The sequence below is a fragment of the Dendrobium catenatum genome, unplaced genomic scaffold (assembly GCF_001605985.2).
Source record: "Dendrobium catenatum unplaced genomic scaffold, ASM160598v2 fragScaff_scaffold_1209, whole genome shotgun sequence".
Taxonomy (NCBI): Eukaryota; Viridiplantae; Streptophyta; class Magnoliopsida; order Asparagales; family Orchidaceae; genus Dendrobium; species Dendrobium catenatum.
The window spans coordinates 254,297-276,972 of NW_021319671.1; the positions used below are offsets into that span (position 1 = coordinate 254,297).

The 22,676-nt window shown below is 32.4% G+C and overlaps 1 protein-coding gene across 1 annotated transcript; it reads right to left on the reverse strand.

The window, feature by feature from the left end:
• Positions 1-2,703: 2,703 nt before the first annotated feature.
• Positions 2,704-4,278, reverse strand: LOC110101550. Its single transcript, XM_020829484.2, has one exon. The coding sequence runs from the start codon at positions 4,136-4,138 to the stop codon at positions 2,957-2,959; it is 1,182 nt and encodes a 393-aa protein (XP_020685143.1). The 5' UTR covers positions 4,139-4,278; the 3' UTR covers positions 2,704-2,956.
• Between the last annotated feature and the right edge of the window lie 18,398 nt (positions 4,279-22,676).

Here is a 22,676-nt window from a genome sequence, read left to right on the forward strand (position 1 = left end):
TCTTAAGTTAACATTGAACTAAGGTTTCATTTGGGATTGTCTTCTTAATGCTTCTTAAAGCAGCTTTTTAGTATAAAAATTAAAATATTTGTACAAGAAAGTTGCTTTAAGAAACAATAAAAAAAACTTCCCAAACAAAGACTAAGGCTTCGTTTGGGACGGCTTTCTTATTACTTCTCAAAGCAACTTTTTAGTATAAAAATTTTCCTTTTTGTACTAAAAAGTTGCTTTAGGAAACAGCAAAAAAGTTGTCCCAAACGAAGCCTAAGTGACCTCAATAAAATATTAATCTTTTTTTTTTTTCAACAAATCTTTTTTATTTCAACTAAATTTATTATCATGATCCTAAGTATCCATATGACAGAGTAAGATATCTTTTTGATCCGATATGAATCACGAAAATAACATATACAGCTCTTCCATTCATCATATATTTTTATCATATTACTATAAACGACTTGTATCTAAACATAGCCTCCATGTGCTCAAGATAAAAGCTCTTCTTACTACCTACCCTCCCTCATTGCTAGGAAAAAAAATTTAATGAACTCATTTCAAGCCTTATTCCCTTTCATGCTCAATTAAGAATTTAGGTATGGAGGATCTCTCATGCAACAAAAATCTCATATTAGTCTCTTAGGTTTTGTTTGGGACTGCTTTCTTACAGCTTCTTAAAGCAGTTTTTTAGTACTAATAAGCTGCTTTAATTAGAAGTAGTAAAAAAGCTGTCACAAATAAAACCTTTTTTTTATTTCACCTATTTTGTGTTTAATATAGGGTTTAATTTAGATTGATTTTTCTACCTAATTTTACATAGTTTCATTCATTTAAGAATGTGTTAATAGCTTAATAATGCAATTAGTGAGTCATATTCTATAAATTTTAAAAATAATGTTCTTTATAATACACATCAAATATAAAAAATAAAGAAATAAAAATATTTTCAAAAAAATATAAAAAGGTTAAAATTAATTTATAAATAATAATATTTTTTTACTCAACAAATCTATAGATGAATCATTTTCTTCCCTTAGAGATTTTTTGAGAATTTAAAACATTCCTCTCATATCTTGAATCATGTCATAGAAGCTTCAACTCCATCATAATATTTTTAATTAAAAATAAATAAATTATATATTGTAAAATTTAAAAAAAAAATTAAAAAATGTCGCTCTCTTTAATAATGATTTTTTTTAGGGTAAGTTTGGATTAATAATAATTAATTAACAATTATCCCTTCTGCACCTTCTTGCAAGCGAATCTAACTCAACTTAAATAATTGTTAATTAGTTACATCGGTAAACAGTAATTACACTAATGATCATTTAGAAGGACAAATTCCACGTGTCTTTTGACGATTGGTGGTGTCAATTTGATGTCGTTACCAAGGTGGAAAAACCAAGATAATATAAGGATGACGTCATCTGACCGCACAGTAACAAATCCTATGCGTTATTCTGTGCGACTTGACATGTCGGTCCGTAGTCATCCTTACGAGGAAAGAAATTAAGATAAGTCGCATAATCCATTTGATGCCAATTGGAAAATTCTTTGCTCTTCACCCAAGAATTAGAATAAAATTATCTTTAAAAAAAAATTTATCACCGCATATAAATTATTAAATTTATTTTAAATTAAAATAATATTCAATTATTTTAAATTTATCATAATTAAATTTATATTAAAATATTTTAATATTATTATTTAAAAAAAAATAATGAATTGATGAAAATACTAATAAAGATCATGAGTAGATTTAATAGCTACTAAACCCCGTATCAATACGTCATTATAGGTTTTGTTTGAGATGATTTTTTTACAGCTTTTTAAAGCATCTTTCTAATATAAATATTTAATTTTTTGCAGAAAAAGCTGCTTTAAGAAGCATTAAGAAAGTCGTCCTAAACAAAACTATAATCAATTACTAAGAACCTCGGATCAAAATTGATGAGCTCTGCTTTGATCGAGTTGTGATCAATTGTAGCAAAATTTTAACGAGATTTGGCTCACCTTCAAATTGAATCAAATGACACTAAGGTTTTATTTTGAACAAATTTTCTTATTGATATCGGTACCCAAATTTTTTTATTAAAAAAAAAAGTTATATTAAAAACAGAAAGAAAACTGTCCCAAATAACATAAGTCGGACTAACGCAAGGCTGAGTCAATTCGAATCAACTCGTTAATGATAGTAGCGATGTGATTCTAGATGAACGATTTGTTCATTACTTTTGTCAAACCCACTAAGATACTTTTCCTTAGCCACAAAATGGGACAAATTATGTTGGAGTTGATAAATGAATATGAATTACATATTAAAACATAAATCTTGAATTTTTATAAATATAAAATAATATTAAAATAGAATTCAAATAATTTTTGAAAAATCACAAATAATCAGAAATGCATTAAAATAATTTTCCACAAAGTTTGAAATTTTTTTAATTTATAATTAATATTTTAAATTATTAAAATATATAAAATATTTTAAGAGTAATTTTAGTTTTAAATAAAAGTGGCCTCAAAATAATTGAATGAAAGGATAAATAATTTACTGTTGAATTTTTGGATTAAATATGAAATTTCTTTGTTTTTTTTTTATTTAAATTTTTGTTAATTAGCTGTTTGATCTCATCAAGTATTTATATGATATATAATTTTTTATATATTTTAAATATTTATAAAAAATAAAACAAAAAAAAATAGATAGATATCAGTCGTCTATTATGTACTCATCGGCTCTCTATGCAAAGAGAACCTTAATAATGACAATAATAACAATAATAATAATAATCAGCATGCTAATCGCTAATTAATACCACACTAATACTTCCCAGCAATACACTTAACAGCTTAACAAAGTCATTAACACCGGTGGTGGTGATCACCAATGAAGATAAGATGAACGGATGGATGGAGTCGATTCAAATCCATTAGAGAGATTCAAGCCAAGTTCTCAAGATGACGTCGCAATGCAATGGGGCTGCTCGAAGATGAACAGCGGCCGCCGGAGTTCGCTACACCTCCGCATGTCGTGCAATAATTCTTCCCTGCTCAGTCTCCTCGAAGTAAACAGAAGCTTCGCGTCCGTTGCCGCCGCCGCCGCCAGCGATTGCGGGCCCCACGGGGTGTCCTGATGGTGATGGAGATAGTTATAGTGGAATCCCTCTGACGTGGAAGTCGGCTTGCTTATAGACGATGCCGCCACCGCCGCCGCGGCCGCCGTTGTAGTTGCTGCGCTGACTTTAACGTCGGCGGCGGTGAGAGGGGAGCCGACGACGAATTTGTTGATAACGAGGGAGGAGCGGTGGACTTTGACTGCTGCCAAGCCACTGACTTTGACTTCCACGATCGTTCCCCTGTCCACGACTTCCACTTCTTCCTCCACTACTTCTTCTTCTTCTGCATCCTCTGCTTCTTCTTGTTGTTCTTCCACTTCGTTCTGTGGGAGAGCAATGGAGGGAGTTTGGTTTGAGTGAGAGGAGGAGTTGATGAAGGATAAAAGGAGGCGGCCGCCTTGGCGTTCGGCATGGAGGTAGGTTTGGGAGGGGACGGGGACGGCTTCGACGACAAGGCGGCCGTCGCGGCGGTGAGGGCGCATCTTGAGGCAGAGGCCATCGCGGCAGGAGATGGAGGGGAGAGGTGGGGGGAATGACCTCGCCGGAGTTCGCCTGCCGATGGAGCAGTGGTAATTCACACTAGCGAGTTCCTTCTTCCCCTGTTTCACTTCCTCTGTTTCCTCCCCTCTTTCTTCGTCAATTTCTTCCTCTGTATCTTCCTCTGTTTTGGAGGAGGTGAAGGAGAAGAAGTCAAATTCGTCGCCGGAGGAGAATCCATCGGACCCAGTCTCTGATCCGAGGCTTTCAGTGCAAATCTCTAAGCTTTTTTGGCTCATGAGGCTAGAAGAGCGGCGGGCGAGTGGGTGGATGTAAGGTGGGGGTGGAGCTTTGGTGCTCTGTTTTTCATTTTGGATTAAGTTCCAGATATCGATTATTTCCTTTTCTTCTTCCAGCGCATGTATGGCCACTTCCGGCAACCAAATGTTGGGTTCCGGCATCAACGGAGGCCGGAATTGGCAGCCGGAGGTGAAATTGTTGCGCAGGGCTGGTTGAGGAAGAGCTATGGTGATATCCGCCATTAAAGGAAGCGCCTTTGGTGATTTTCTGACTGTTGAGTAAAGGGAAGGAGGAAGAGGCGAGAGAGGCAGGGAATTTCGTTTTGCTTGTGAAGTTTTCGAAGGGCTTATGAGAAGAAGAAGACGGAGTGGCGAGGTATTTGTAGGAGGGTAGAGGCTCGAACCTTTTGCCGCCCAGGGCCCTCCATTTGCTTTCCAGCTTCAGGTTTCCCATTTACCTCCGCGCACTTCTCCGATTTTTAAGTGCAAAATTACAGACACTAATTAAATCTTAATTAAATTTTAACAAATTAAATAGAGATTTTTAATTAAATATAATATGAAAATAAGCTTTAAATTTTCTTATAAGATCACCCATTTTAAAGCTGATCCGATATTTTAAAATTCATTATGATCATTATTTTATCAAATTTATTTTGATATGAATATATTCTATTTGTTTTCAAAATTATAATTAATATTCATCTATTACAAAATAAATTTCATTTTTTAATAAAAAATGTTTGAAATAGTTTTTTCAAAATCACTTCTTAACAAACGAAAAGGATTAATCTAAAGTTTTTGACCTCAACCAGTTTTGACGATCTGTATTTGAAACCGTCCAAATCGACAACCCTTTTAAGTCGTCAAAACCAACAAAACTCATCGAAATATCTCATAAACTATTTAAAATTTTATTTTTAAAAAAAATATTTTGAAACTTTCTTAACAATAATAAAAATGCTAAATCAAACAATGAATCTAAACACCCAATCAACCAATATTTTATTGAAAATTTCGGCTCATAAATATTTTTAATATATCCTTTTAAACACCCTAAAAATAATTAGTTAAATTTTGATCCATTAATAACTTTAATCATCCTTAAATCCTCGGTGTTTTGCCTCCAACATATTAGACAACCATTAATCTTTATAAGGGGCGAAATCACGATATTGATAGGGGGGCAATTCTCTAAAAAATATAAAATCCTTATTAGACTAAGGGATATTTAGTAATTTTGCCTCTCTAAAATTGATCCTTTCTCAGGTATCCGCTCAAATTTGTTGTCTCAGAGAATCCAATAGCGATCCGGTGTTAGGGTTTTGGTCACTACCTTCAGGGCTTGCTATTTTTGGATTGAGGTGAGCAATCTTGCTAGTTCTCCTCTTCTCGTTTACGTTTACAGACTTATTACTTCATCATTAACATTACAAGTTGGTAGCTACTACCGCTACAGTGGAGAGAATATTTTTCTACAATGAAATTTATCAAACATCAATTGTGAATGGGTGATGATTGGCTCAACGACGAATGTCTTGTTTCTTCCATTTAAAAAGATGTATTTGATTTTATTATGAATAAAAATGTAATCTATTATTATCAACAAATACAAAATAGATTAATAAGATTATAATGATTTTCAATTTACCTATCATAATGAAATATAAAATTTTGCTCTAAATTATGTCCCCATTTTATTATTTTTTTAAATATTAGTCTATTAATATGAAAAATTTGCACCCCCTCTCTCTCTATCGAATTATATTGCCAGCTTGTTTTAATGTAAACTCTTTTTCTCTTCTCTGCTGGATTATTCATTAATTTTATCATTAACTTTAATTATCTGATTAAGATTAATTGTAGTGACAAAGCTTGAATGCGTGTTGAAACGACCAAACTAATTACAGTCTCCTAAATTCTGAAGCCAATTGTATTTCTCCGAGTACTGAGCGGGCAAAGATAAATTATCCTCATCACATATTTTTAAAATAAAAATATATTTTATTTTATTTTTTATTTTCTTCAAATTATGCGATGTTCCTTATTTAGATTTCCGATATTTATCTATTTTTTAAAAATAATATAAATCATTTATTGAAGTAAAGAATACTATATCGTGCTTTTACTTGCTCCATATATATATTCATGATAATATTGGATTAACGTGTGCCTGTAGAAAACAATATCTAATATTGCCGATTGAAGATTTTTTTTTAATATATTCGTATGCTATTGAATTAGTAGATAATTATTTTTAATTATTTCTAATTTTTACTTTGTCCTATTTCTTTTTTTTTTGGAAAATTATAAAGTGGTAATTTTCTCATGTTTAACAGTCAATCATAGTCAGAAAAAAAATATTTAACAGTCAATCATAGTCAGAAAAAATATCTTGTTAAAATTAAAATATTATGGGATTATGATTATTTAATTATTTTGATAGAAAAGAAAATTTAATTAATATTTTTCAAGTTTAAAAATGTTTCTTAATTATTTCTTGTAATTAACGTAATTAATTTGGAAATTAATATTAAATAATTTAAAAATATGGGTTTATTTTTTTAATTACTTGATTAATGATAGAGAATTTATTGAGCTTTGTGATTATGACAAGAAATTTGCTTTAGGTAAATGGTAGTGCTGTTACACTGTTTTCCATTGAAAAATGAGCTTTTTTTAACAATCATGCATGTTTTTTATAAAGCTTGATATGAATGATTTTGAGTTTTGATTGGAATTACTTTGAAACTATTATGGCTTATCAGCTACAAAATTAGGCAATAAAATTTTAAAAAATGTTTATAATTGAAAAAACTTTATTTATGATATTATAATCATTACAAGCTCCATAAATGTTTAATTTACTTTGAGAAAAATTAATAAAAAATTATAGTTTATATTATAGTACTCATTTATTTGATATCTATTTTCATAACAAAAAAATCAAATATATATAGAGCTAATTCTCTTCTTTAATTGTGCTTTATTTTTCAAATTAATTTATAATTAAAATAAATTATATATTTCACACATCTTTCATAAAAAAAGCATGAATTACTTTTTATTTTGGTATAAATAAAAGCATCTATATCATCAATTGAAAAAAATAAAAATAATGAAAAATTATTTTGTGTTAATTTATTTGGAGAGTATATCATTACTTTTATATTCACAATTTTAAAATTCATAAAAAGTATTAAAATTTAAAATTGAAAAAATAGTTAAAATAATATAAATAATAGGAAAATTTATATGTAAGTCATCAAATTCTTAAACATTTACAAATCTAATACCATCATCGTAAAATTAAATAAATGTATATAAATAAAGATAAAATTTTAGCTCTTAGATATATAAATATATGTATGTAAATATCTTAAAAACCAATAAAACTGAAATTTCTACGGCGACAACGACACCCCAAAAAAAAAAAATTAGAGCTGCGCCCAACGGACAAATTTGCAATTCCGTTATTGTACGGATGGGCACGAGTGCAATAATCGGGTTTTGCAACATTAATTAGAAGATTGAGGTTGAACTGATCCGCTACGAATGGCTCCGATGTGTCCGGCACCGGTTTATTAACAGGCCAGCCGGCGTTAGAAGAAACTGATAATTACAAATATACCCTTTCCGTCTGCTGATGTGAATTTCAGGTACGAAATCCAAATGGAGGGTTTGAAGTGCTGGAGATGGTGCCACGTGTCAAAAGCGCATTTAATTCATATCATTTGAATACAGCTAGCACTAATAATTTAATGGTTGCTATGCTTTATCTCTTTTTGATAGAAATCCTCCACAGCGTTTATTTTTTGGTTCTTCTGTGTCGTGTTAGTGACATAATCACATAAATGATAGATACAAAAAAATATATTGAGAAGATAATATAATCATTAAATTTATTGAAAAGTAAATTCTTATAAGTTTTCTGAGAAGAAAAAAATTATAATTTGTTGGGTGATAAATTTATTAGGAGGCATCTAATTAGTGAATTAGGATTAAGTTTATGTTTTAAGAAAAAAAAAAAAACTTAAGTGATAATGCAACTTAGGAAATTCATTAGGAGTTTTATAACGTAGAAATTAATGTCAGAAAGTTTTTGAAAATGGTACAAAAGCAACGGTATTTAGAACGTGTTTAAGAAAAATAGTTTTATCAAAAAAATAAATTTTTTATGCTTTACCATTGCTAGACGAAAAAAATAGTAAAAACGGGCAAACAAATGGAACGGCGCTAAAATTCCGTAGAAAAACTCGGTATTTGTTCGATATTGCTAGGTATTATTTGGTAATAACGAGGAATATCGCTCTGTGAAGACCAATACCAAGTTATACCGAGCTATACCGAGCAATACCAAGTTATACAAAAAAATACTGAGTTTTTTTCTAGGAAAAACTCGGTATTGCTCGGTATAGCTCGGTATAACTCGGTATTGGGTCTTCACATGATGGTATTCCTCGTTATTGTTTGGTATTGCTCGGTATTTCTCGTTTTTGGCGCAATTTTAGCTCTGACCGGACGTAGCTCTACGTCCGGTCGGAGGACCTAATAATTGTTCCAAACAAATGAGCCATACGTTAGAAAACATAGAGCTTGCTAATGGAACTCAATTATTGTTATCTGTTCTATCTACGTATTCTTTTTTCTTTCGCTTCTCTTTTATCAACTATGCGCAACAAGCAATAAGTGCTTATTAATTTTTGTACGAGACTTGTAGGCTTGGTTTGGTTCACTTGGAAATAGTTAAAACGAGCAAACTTTATGCTAAGACCACATATTTTGTAAACCATCATATTATTAATCTTATATCGCATATTTACTTACAATTTACCTATGAGTTCAAGAGTAAATGTGAAGTGGTACTTCATGAACTCAATTGTCTCTGTTGATATAGAAATTGGCCTTCTACTATTCTAGTATGAGGAGGTATTAAGTAATAGTCGGTACTATTCTCTTCGATCTTCCTCTTCTGAAGAGGAACAAAAAGCTTTTTTGTTGGCAATTCATAATCTCACAAGAACTTTTCTATGTTTATGGATTGATTGTTTTTTGAATTAGTTTCTCAATTGAAATCTTGAAAGGGTGTATTGATTTTAGGCATGTACTTTCTTAAGCATTATCCTTCACTTTGTTTGTCATAGAATAATTAATATTTAGGAGGTCTTCAAGAGTTTCTTGGATGTAGTAAAAGAAGATAAGAATTCATATAAAAACTCCTAAAATAATTGATTAAGGAATATGGAAATGAATTAAAAATCATCAATGGGTAGAGTTTTTAAGACTTCATTTGGTACGGCTTTTTTGGTACTTATTACATTAATTTTCTAATTAGTTAGTATAAAAATTAAATTTTTTGTATTAGAAAACTAATTTATAAAAGCTGCCCTTAGAATTCAATATATTTTAGAGAGACATTGGTTTTCCCAAAAATGTCAAGGTGATGAGAAGGGTCTGCACTTAATTAGCAAAAAGATAGGATCCTTGAAGAAAGCAAGAATGACCAAAATCAGTCAAAAGCAAAATCAGACGCATAAGAGGAGCGCCTTGATGGCAAATTATTAGGTTCGGATATCCAATAAAAACTTACCACGTGGACTGCACTTTGACTGTGCGCTTTGACTGCACTTTGAATGCGTTTTAAGTGCGTTTTGATTGCGCTTTTTTGACTGCGCTTTACCTGCAGTTTACCTGCGATATACCTGCACTTTACCTGCGCTTTTGACTGCGCTTTTTTGAGTCAAAGCGCAGTCCACTTGGCAATTTTTTAGTGGATGTTCAAACCTATTTCTAAATCTGGTGATCGGACGTAATAATTTGCCTGGAGGCCTTGAACTTTCATGAGGAAACTTTCTCTCAAACTTTTGGTGTAACTGAAGGCCGATTATGCACACCACTTCGCACTCATGAAAGGATAGATGAAGAATATTGTAACTAAATACCCTTTCCCTTACTGAGAATTACAGCTAGTAATTACTACTAACATACTTCATACAGTAGAAGCAGACATAAAAGGTAGAATAACCAGAGAAGTTAACTCATTTCTACATTAAAACACCTACTGCTACAGAGTTTGTATTAAATAGACATCCATAGATGAGATGCAAATCGATCGTACGGCTCACACTACTGATTCGATTTGCCTATCAACGGCTAAGATGATCGAATCCCTTCAGAGACTGGAGCAGCTAGAGCTTGGCAAAGTAATGGAAAGCAATGGCTTCTGTAAAGAAAACTAGTGGAGAGCATGCAGATGCTGCTGTGCTGTTGAAAGAAAATTGGTTTGAGGCTTGTGCAGGAATATACTGACAAAACAACACATATTTCTCCAGAAGCTACGCATTCAGGACAAATATATAATAAATATTAATCATATCTTAAGCTACAGCAAGCATATATAGTAGCTAGCTATTACAGTGTAAAGAAGACATTTATTTGATGCATGCATGAGATGAAAGATTAAAGAGTTCTTAAATTTCTTACTAGAACTTAATCACATGTAAGATTCAAGTTCTCAAATTTTTATAAGAACTTTCCTTAAGATTAAGTTCTCTATTTTTTACAAGAACTCGCAACATGCATTATGAGTTCTCTAATTCTTACAAGAACTCTTATCATAAATTATGTAAAAGAAATCGAAACGAAAAGCATGAATTACATAAGTCTTAAATCCACTAGATGAATTTCACTAGCTTTTAATCGAAAGAAAATATATCTTGATTCATGTTGAATTCCGAAGTACGGTTTCTCTCCTTTTTCTCTTTCACTTTCTTCTTTCATGAGTTAATTCTCTATGAAACAAACTAACTCTCATGATGAGAGATAGAGAGAGGATCAATAGTTATTTCTATCAAACGGTCCATAAACGATTGATTAAATTATCTCTTATTGGTCAATACGATTTCATAAAAATAATTAAGATGAATTTCACTAGCTTTTAATCGAAAGAAAATATATCTTGATTCATGTTGAATTCCGAAGTACGGTTTCTCTCCTTTTTCTCTTTCACTTTCTTCTTTCATGAGTTAATTCTCTATGAAACAAACTAACTCTCATGATGAGAGATAGAGAGAGGATCAGCAGTTCTTTCTATCAAACGGTCCATAAACGATTGAGTAAATTATCTCGATCTTATTGGTCGATAGGATTTCATAAAAATAATTAAATTTCAATAATTCAAATATATCGACTACTTAATGATTTATATAATCAAAAATATATACTTAAATAATGATTATGACGTCCCATATAATTATTATATTTAATTATCCTACCATGAGAGGCTAATATGGCTAAAGAGAAGGGATCTTTACGTTTCTATCAATCATTTTTGCGTGCACTGACTCTGAATGGCAATCATCAACATCATCAATTCTGGCAAGAACACGTAGAATTTATGCAAAAATATGAATATTTTAATATCAAATTGCAAAACAAACAGCATGCTTTGGAACTAATTCTCATTGGAAAGAAATCATTCAAAAATAAGGGGCAGCTTGAACTTTTTAGCTATTGATATTCTAATGCGGTAACATTCAGGAATTATCCTCAGGACAAGTTGCCAAAGAATAAGTGGCCAAGCTTTACATCCATGAACAGCTATAATCATTATATATATTATTTATTTTTTTTATTTTTATTTATATAACGAAATAATATAATCACACAAACCACCCTGAGAAAAAGAGAAATTTTTTGTTTGTATTTAATGATATTATTTATATTATGATGGAATATTAAAAATTTATTAGATTTCCTTTGAAGTGATGGAAGCATCTAATTTATCACAAAATAGGTGTTCTTGTTACTTGCTCAGCTTTTTTATCTATCAATTTTATGTTTTGAATTTATTACAAAATAAAATTATAATTTTTTACTCTACAGAAGTCATAATTTATCGCATTCTTGGCTGAAGCTTTTTTATTTATGGCGTGGTGTTTTAATAGGTTAGACAAGGTAATTTACATGTATTAATGTATCTTGTATTATACCAAATTATAAATTCAACTATATTATAATGTTAATAAAAAATAGAAGAGTTGACGTATATTAAGAAGAAAAATATCTTTTGATAATGTAGTTCGATGAAAATTGAATGAGAAATTATTTGTACAAATTATGATTCTCTTTGATTTTTGATGTCATCATTATTTTTACAGACCTTATTTCAGCCACATATCAATAGAAATTTGAAAGCAAAGTTTTGATAACCTTTGATTCATTTTTATGAACCTCAAAATTGCTTGATGCTTGCTCAGGAGCAGAGAGGAAAATAGGATATTGGTTGTTTGCAATAACCCCAATCATTATATATCTATATAGTAGAAGGGAATAATCATTCAAATCATTCATTAATATTTATAAAATAAACATCCATGATGAAAGCTTGAATTCATTTAATAAACTACAAAAAAAAAAATCTTATTTTGCCCCTCCCCTCAAAAGAGAGGCCAATTCCGCCCCTATATATATATATATATACAAATGGCCTTGGTGTTTCCCATCATCTAATCATCTAATAATGCACTGATGAAGTGTGATGTGCTATATACTATTGTTGTAAAGTATGATAGATGATTGTTATTTAATAAAATAATTTTGAAATTATTATAGAAATGTTGGGAGTAAAAGTTTGTTTGATAAACAACTTATTGTGATATGTTAGAATGAATAATATAATGTGCTATACTATTCAAATTAGGCTATATATGTAAAGTTTAATTAATTTATTTTTAATAAATAAAATGATGAAATTCTTTACAATAATATTATATTAACCTTTCATAAATATTTATATTATTTAATCAAGTACATTTCTTTATCCAATATCTCAAATCTAAAAATCACTTAAATTAAAATTTGAAATTTTAAAACTTGTTGGAGTAGCCTATTAGACTTTGATTCAATCAAATTTATAGTCGAGATGAAATAATTTTGGTTTGATGAATTATGAAGATTAAAGAATTATTGGACTGTGAAAATTAAAAAAATTGTCAAATCACACCCAATTGAACAAGGGCTAGAACAGGAAAAATTATTCTGTGGAGACACTGAATGATGCCCGGAGACCATTCAGAACACACCACATCACTCTTTTGGTCGGTATCGCTGTGTACCAAGTGATGTGGTGCGTTCTGGTTGGTCTCCGGACAATTCGGTGTCCGCACAATAATTTCTCAACCGGGGAGCGATTATAAATTCTATGAATTTATTGTTTATATATAAATATATATAAGTCAATTTTTTTACCCGACACGAAACCTGACCAGGAAAAATTCTGGTTCGAGTCGACCCGGCTAGCAAACTGGTCGGGTTCGGATATTTGACCCATTTGTAAAAACGGGTCGGGTTGACCCGGCAACCCGAAATCAACCCGAAGTTGACCCGGGTCCGTTAGCTTAGCCTAGCCAGCTTCTCGCTTCTGCGGTTCCGCGGTTCGGCCCTAACCTGCTTACGGCACTCCAACACGAGCCCACCTTCGGACTCCCAACGGAACCAGATCCCTCCGCCCTAGCCACGCGGCGCGCCTCAACAGTCCCCAGCCCCAGGCGCGGCCTCGGCACCTCCGCCTGCAATTCGCCAGTCCCCATGCGGCCATGCGAGCATGCGCGCCTCTGTAGTCTGTGAGTCCCACGCATGACTGCGCGAGATCCACGCGAACGCGGGACGCCCACGTGGCACGAGGATGCAGTCCCCACATGCGCAGCGCGCCTACCTCCGCACTCTGCAGCCTATTTCGTGTCGGGTCGGTCGGGTTCTGGTCGTGTCATATAGCATTAGGTCAGTTTCGAGTTCGACCCGAACCCGACCCGTTGACCCGAATTGACAACCCTATATATGTGTGTGTGTGTGTGTGTGTGAGTGTGTGCGTGGATTGTATATATGATTCAATATGCATCTAAAGATTATAACTTGTCCTTAAGCCAAATATTATTGCTAATATTTCACAAACAAAGGAACTTAAGGCACAAAAGTTTGTTGCTTGTTAGGGTAATCATGGCAGCTTTAAAAGGAAATCATTTATCATCTTATTATTTCTCAAAAAATTTATGCACACGTAAATACAGATGAGGATGGAGGCATAACAATTTGAGTCAAAATCTAGCACCACAGAGGATCACTAAACTCATATATGATCACAAATGTTTAGAAACCATACTATCATCAAGTATACAAATACGCTACACTACCAGCTGAAAGCATGTAAATATATAAGATTTTTTCGACAATATGTTCTCTTTAAAAAACCATATATATATATTAGTTTTTGTACTTTTTTTTTTATTGAATATATGGTGGTTCTTGTGACAACCACTTAGAGAGTGCATGACATGTTGTTACAAAATGATGAAACCAATACATAGCGCGGTTACATATTGTGACCAACATATAACGATTAGAAATATCATTTGTGACAAAGGGTATGGTGGCCAATCTATAAATAATTCCCGCTTTATTTCATATCAAACAACACAAATCTAAAATCATTAAACTAAGTTTCATTTAGCATAATTTCTTTTTTGCTCGTATTTTTCACGACACATATATATGTTAAACAAAGTGTAACTTGTATAGATCCCACGGTCGAAGACGGCCTCTTTTTGGTGCAACCAAACAAAGTGGTTGAGCTAAGAAACCCTATACACTTAGCCAAGATTTGAAATTGCAATTAAATTCCTTTCATACTAATTCATGGCCTTAGGCTCCCCTACTCTTGCTTTATGTATAAGAGCCTTTCTACATGTGTCTAATCCACACATTCAAAAGACAAAACAAGTAATGGTGCCCCCTCCAATTAGATTAGAGACTACCCACTTAATCAATTAGTTTATTGATATTAAAAGCATTAGGGTTAAAGTAACTTTACCTCAATAAGCAATGGGCCAAGGGGGGGAGGCAAAGGGCATTGGGTTCCCTTCCTTTCTCTCTCTATCGCTTTTCCTCCCTCTCTTCCTTTGCTTATGCCTTTGCTTTTGCAAGTCTCGTCCTTGCATTGTCCTTAATATTATTGCATGTTAATGGCCTATCCACTAATAAATTTCTTTCGCAATTCTCATTTAATGATATTCCCGACCTAGTTAACAACTAATTTAGTTGATAAAAATTTTAAAAATTATTATTAAGATATCCGAATCGGATCTTTCGTGTATCATTCTTTTGTGTTTTAAGCACTAAAAAAAATTTTCAAGATAATTTTCTCTTTCTATCTCCTCTTTCTCTCTCTAATGCTCTTAGATCAGCTTGCTTGGCATGGCTAAGCAATGTCAATATCACCTTCTTCTCTATCATTCCTTTCCCTATGTATACCAAACCAAGAAATTGCTTCACCCTTACGCAAACCACCCATATCTGTTCTCTGCCCTCACAATTTATCCACATGATATACACTACCATCACTGTCAATTTATGTACATCTCTTGTTCTGGGAATTTGCTTTGCTAATACTTCTTGTTTGATTCTCCATGATTTGTAAGGTTGATAGCGAGTCAAGGTCGAGCTAAGCAAGAATTTTTTTAATGCTTGGTCGATATTTTGTTCAAGTCGAGGTTGTCATTGAAATCAGAATGATTTGATTAGATTTCTAATTAATCGACACAAACTTCCGATGAGATTCGATGAGTTTTGACGGACAGACATAGTCCTTTAATTATTCGTCTGATAAATTTGATGAGCCTGAATATGATGCATTTTAATTTTCTTTTGTTATATATTTCGCTCCTAAAAATATTTAGCGGGATTTATATATCACATGATTCTTATGTAATTATATATCCAACATCAAAAGTTTAATATTTAAATATATAACACCAATTTGTTTTTAAGGGAAATATATATTTTCTTTGTGTATATAGATGTGAATGATAGGCTAAAATGTTAATTTAAGTGTTAAAAATTATATATAAATTCAAAAATGAGTGAAGTTGCAAAAAAAGTGTTAAATATTATATAATATTTAAAATTTTAATAAACATAAGCTTGATCAATAGTTTTCTTATTAATTGATTAATTGATTTAGAAGAATGATAGTGCAACTTGCTCTTATTCTGCTCGCTAATTTATTGGTCATAAAAACTCAATTTTAACGGGCATGAATCTTGATGCACACTAGAATTGGAAGATTGTATAATTGAATGTTGGACTATCTAGACTTTGATTTCAATGAACTCATACTCAAACTAATCTGCTCCAAGAGGCAAACCCAATCAGTACTCCAAAAATGATTTTGATTCAAATTTCAATAAACCTAGATCAAAGGCTTGAAGCATAGTTAGACATTTTAGAATATTAATTGATGGATCGAATGAACTTTAAATATTGCATTTTTATAGTCAAATTAATGTTATCCTTGAGACAAATCCAACAAACCCAAGATCGATTAATTATGATAACATTAAGGAACTTAAATACTAAACAAACATTATATGATCAAGGCAATTACTATGAACCGACATATGGAGTGTTCCAAATTTCTCTATATTTATAAGGCATGATTCTCTCAAAATATATAACCTCTCACTAGATAAAGAGGTCTTTTGGCTAAATATATAAAAGCTTTATGGATTTAAGAATCTTGAAGCTCCAACTACACCATCGTCATTGAACCTTTGTCCTATATAATCACACGGTCATACCTTCATCGCCATGATCATCCCTTCACAGCATGGCCACTTTCGTTGGACCTTCAATGCCATATTACCACCATTAGGCCTTCGTCGCCCAACGACCTCCTTTGAACCTTCATCGCCTGATTGTTGCCACCATCTCTTCTCACCGTGGGTTGTCGTCGTTGTGGATTTTGAAAGAGGAAATCACTGCACTTGCTGCCCTCATCGAGTTCTCTTTGGTTAGCAAATTTCCTTCTCGTATACTCTCTCTTGATATTATCCAAAAATTCTTCTTCAATCTATAGCTTAACGACGACTTGTCGGTTACTATTCTCAATCTGAAGCATGTGTTGATTAAGCTTGTTAATGACTTGGATTATTATAGAGTTTTTTCTCATCGTTCTTACTTAGTGAACAATTGCTTTATGAAAGTATTCAAATGATCTCCTATATTTGATATTGAAGTTGAGTCCCCCATCATTTCGATTTGAGTTTCATTTCCCAACATGATTAGACCTCACCACTTTAGTCCCTAAATCCTTCATGGTCTTGGTTTATTGTTTGGCCAGCCTCTTAAAATTGATAATGCCACTTCTAGCAGCACTCGACCCTCGATTGCTTGTATTCTAGTTGAGTTAGATGTTACTAAACACTTTTCTGATAGGGAGTGGGTTGGTCCTGATAACATGGGTTATATCCAATATGTAGTTATGGAGGATTTTCCATCTTATTGTTCTCATTGAAAATCGTTGGGGCACTCTATATTTGACTATAGCATTTATACCCCTATCTTCTTAATCCTTCAACCTTTAACCCCCTCTAGGTTAATGTGGCTGAAAGGAATTCTAATGGTGTGGCTGATCATGTGCAAGTTAATGGTTGTGTTGATTCAGCTTTAAATGGAAATGGTGATGATGCTGTTGTGGGTCATTTGGAAAATGGTCTTTTTATTTCTAGTGATGTGTGTCATTCGATGGAGTCTGATTCATTGGTTCATGATATCTATGTGGTTGTATCAGTTTTTATTCCTGGTTCGAAAAATTTGGGCTTTATGAATAATATGGTCGGTATTGCTCTACTTGCTCCTATTATTAACAATGATGATACTCAATGTATTTCTCCTTTAGTGGAGTTGGCGAGTTTCGGCCATGAGGCTTGTGAAGGTTTCAATTAGGAGGTGGCTAATGGTGATCTTAAACTTGTATCTTCACATATTGTTGCTGAGAAGGTTGATAATGAAACATTGGCTAGTCCTTGTCATGTTAATTTGGATGCGGAGAACATGGGATTTTGTGATGTTAACATGATGGTTGGGAATGACACATCTAGTGCTTTTGTTATTGCTTCTAATGATTCAACTTTGGTAGCTTTGGAACCGACTTTATCTCCCAATGCTGTGGGACCGAATTAGAATGTGCCATTAAAAGATGTTCTTGTTTCCCTTATTTCTAATGATGCATTGATATCTCAATTGGCTTTCAAATTGATAGACAATTGTATTCCTATTGGATGGATTAATCCTTATCTTTGGCTTGTGGGGGTGCTGAGGATGATACAGATGAGCTTGTGGATGAGTTTTAAGATTTGTATAGTTTGAATGTGGGTATTTTTGAAAAAGTTTTATCTCATGGTGGTGGAAAATGTCATAGGAGAAAATCGAAAAAGAAATAATTTTGTTTTGGTTTTTTTCTTCTGTTGGCCTGCTCTTGGGTGTCTTTATGATAGTGGTTTGTGTGCTTTTCTGATTGTGGGGGCTCAGGTTGTCAATTTGGCTTGTTGAGGTGGCTTTTGGTTGAGGCTTGGATTGGGTGGAGGTAAAGCTATGGATTTTTGGTTTGTTGGTTGGGGTTGGGTAGTGTTTGGGTTTCGATTGGCTGTGTGGTTGGGGTCTTGTTGGTTGTGATTGTTCCTGTCATTGTGTTGTTGGGGTTTTGTGTAGTCCTATGGGGACTTTAACATGGCTTTGGTTTAGTGTTGGTTCGATTGGTGGTTGTGTCGTAAGGTTTAGTTGATGGTTGGTTTGGCATTGGTGGTTTTTTTTTGTTTTTGTTTGGCTTGCTTGATAGGGCGTTGTTTGTTGTCCTTGTTCTCATTTGGATTTTCGTCTTAGTATTGTTGGCTTTGGGTGTGGTCCTGTAGTGGCTTTCAGGTTGCTGGTTGTGATGTTTGGCTAATGATGTTTTGTATCTTGCTTTGCTTTGTTGTTTCTTTCTTGTGTCTTTTTTTTCTTGCAGGTGACTTGTACTAGTTCGTGAGGCTCTTCTTCTTGTTGTGATTATTTTTGTTTCTTTTTTGAGCCAATTGATCTCCTCTATTTGTTTTTCTTGTGTTTTTGTCTTTTCTTATTTTTTGTAATAGGTAGAACCATTGACTCATGGGTTTTATTTCAAATGTTATATTTTTATAGAGTTTTTGGTTCATTAAGGACCTATAATTTTCATGTTTAATTAACGTGTGGGCTCCTTTTAAGGATTTTTTTCCCCTCTCTCTCTCTATATATATATATATATAACTATTTAACTAATTAATTATATTTGTATTATTGTTATAATATAACTATTTAACTTTTAAAAAATTATATATTATTCTCATTCAGTGGCTTCTTCTTTTATTTTTCTATGAGAGTAATGATTATATCGGTAACGTGTTTCTTTTTTTTTTTTTTCAAAAGTTGAGTATTAAAATTAAAATTTTAATTAAGGCAGCTGTAATAATAATAAAATTTATTAAATAAATTGAAATTGGCTTAAAAATCGATGTCCATATAATAAATATATCTTTTTGTGTAATTATATACATACATAAAGGAATTCCCTAAAAGAAGCAAATGGAAAGGTGATTCCTTTCATATCTTTTTACTCGATTAAGACGGTAATTATACCGCCCGGCTGTCACTCTTGGCTACGGCAAGAGCACGTGGAATGAATCTATTAGTCATCATCACTGCGAACTGTTTTAGCCCCACAGCGGACAGCTACCTAGCGCTCCTATTAAACGAACAGAAACTCCCCACGTGGAGAAACGTGAGGCGAGGACGTCACATTCGCCGGCTTTCCGACGAACCGCGGAGCTTGGGTGGCATCGTGGCAGAATTTCAACCGTTTATTCTCCAAGGCATCTAATCCGATGGTTCTTACGGTTTTTTACCACTAGCGGGGAGATGGGGTCGAATCTACGATATTTATTGAAAATAATTAGTTTATTATTAAGAAAAAGATGAAATCAATGGGCCAGGAAATGCTTTATTGCGGCCGTGGGCCGGCCCGCTTTCATCGCTTTTGTATTTATTTTTTTCTAATTTTATTGAATCATGGTAACTGAAGGCAAAATTATGGGTCGCTGCTTACTACTCTGTGCTTCTGATGTAGTGGTGGGCCATCCCCGGAGGCCTAAGGAGAAAGAAAAAGCTAACGTTGACAATGAGAGAGAGAGAGAGAGAGGGAGAATTATTGCCTCCGGTCACCTGACGTCCGGGCAACCAATCCAGATGTGCCACGTCACCCAAATACATCGGGGCCCGATATATTTTGCTGACGTGGCGTACCCGGATTGGTGTCCGAACGAATCCGGACACCGGACGCAATAATTTGCCGAGAGAGAAAACGTGGTACTTGTGATTTTATTTAGATTGGGGCAAGTTTTTAAAAATGATTTTTTAGTAATGTTTATATGAAAAATTATTTTAAGTAGTAAGGAAGCAATTCCAAGAGAAATCTTAATTTTATAGAATTTATATTTAAGATAATTGACGAGATAAAGTGCTTTAGCTTAGCCTTCAGTGACTTTGAATAATAATAATAAATATTATATTATTTTCTCTAAAATTCTTGTTACGGACTAGAATATACGTGGAAGTTGAGTTAGAATTTTATGTCTCAGCGTTGTACGGATATTCATCACACAACACAAAGAACATAAGATTTTTTTACGTGGAAAATCTTGAAAAGGGAAAATCATGAGACCACTCCCAATTGAAATAATTCCATTAGTGTTTGAGTAGGTTACAGTTGTTTGAATCGTCCTTTAGGGTGACCAGATTACAAACGACAATTAGGTGCAGGACCGATGTGGGGTGGTAGGACGGAAATATGGCATCAGTTGATGATTTGACAAAAGTATGGCTGTCAGTCAGTGGTCTGTCTTATTAGTGGTTTCATTGAATCTTTTAAATTCCTGTTAAATAAAAGAAGTCAATTGATTAAAATTATACATTTAAATTGTAAGATATTATTTTAAAACTTCTTAGAGAGTTAGTAGACAATTTTGATCCTTAACTCCTAATCAAAATTGTGTAAAAAAAATATAAACATTGTTTCGTATTTCCGAGACGCTCAGTTTGACTATAAGCTTGCTGAAATCGGAGATTGGGTGCTCCCAAAATTAATTTTTGAAGTTTCCAACTAGCTTTTGCCTCGAGATTCGTGCTCGATCAAGATAATTTTTGTGATGCGGTATCAAACATGTAATTTGATATTTTTGTTTTAACTCTAAATATTATTTTATTCCATTTACATGTAAAGATTTTAAAAGTTGACTTTCGTACAAATGTCAACTACAAGCCAGCTAATTTTTATAGGGAAAAAAAAGGGCAAAAACCAGCATTTAATATTTATATCCTCTTTGCTGAATAAATCTCTCCGGAGGATTTGGGCGTCCCATCGTGCTTCTTCGGTGGGCTTGTTTGCTTGCTTAGCTTCGAAGGAGTCTCGGGCGAATTACTGTAAATTTTTAGTCCCACATTGCATGATTAGTTCAAAGAAATACACCTGATATTGTCGAGTGTCACTGCCGTCATTGAAGATCTAAGAATTATTTTGATATCGACCGGTTGCCGGTAAAATTCGTCGGGTCCGCAACGATATTCCGTACGTCTGGTAATCAGTCGCTCCCAACCAATTGCGGACAAACCTGACCCGGTGCAGGGGGACGAATACAAATTTGACGCGTGGATTGAGTAGTGTGAATCGTAATTTTTGTCAGAAATGTGCTTTGACTGTACAGTTCTATTGAATATCATTATCTTATTTATTTTGTAATTGCATAACTTTCTTTATTCTATTTTAATTAAATAAAATTTAATATATATTTTTTTGTCTAATTTATAAAACTCTCAATTAAAAATTATAAGATATTAAAGGTATACTTTAATAAATAATTAAAATTATTGTGCCAACTTAAAAATTAAAGAAAACTTATCCTCAACTTGAATAATTTAGTTTTAAGGATTTCCTCATCAACTCTCCTTCATAAGCACAAGACAAAATTTTCAAAAATATAAACAACAAATATTTTCTTAAGAAGGTTTTGAAAATTATTTAATTTCTAATAATATTTTTCAAAATTATCTTATCTTAATTAATAAATACAAACTAAGGCTTTATTTGAAACAGTTTTCTTATTAGTGTTTTCTAAAACAGTTTTCTAGTTAAAAATTAAAAAAATATATTAAAAAGCTAATTTATAAAGCAGTAAAAAGCTATCCCAATCGAAGCCTAAATTATCTTGCATTTCTATTTTTTTGCTCTCTTGAAATTCATAGAACATTTATTTATCCAACCCCACCATATGCAGAGGCCACATGCAATGTTGCTTTTCATTTATTATAAATTATTGGATTACATCAAATTACATAAGGTTGACCATACTTAAAGAAGTAATTAATTATTATGATTAATTTAATTAGGACCTTAAATATTTAATTAAATTTTCATTATGCTTACCAAATAGATTCCCAACAAAGTAGTTCAATCCAGTTCATTGATTCCTTGCTTCTTTATATTTATTTATTATTATTTTCTTTCAAAGCAATTTCTCATTTCACACCATAAGATTAAAATTATTATAAAAATACATCTGAAGTTAGTATTGTAATTTAATTTATTTAGTATTTATTTATGCAAAATATGATTTTTATATATCTTAATTAGTTTCCAAAGTGAATCCTTTCACTTGAAGTTTGTTTATTAGCAAAACATTAATTAATTAACTTATTTAATCGGTTTTAGACAAGAGGAATATTATTTTAACTCATAAATTAAACTAAGGTTTAGCTAATTTATTTTAACTTATTGAGTCATTCATTAAAAGGATAAATTTGTTGAACCATTTATGAAAAAGAATAGCATTTTGTTTAAATTTATAAACCAGAAAATGAATTTATTGCATGTTTTATTAAC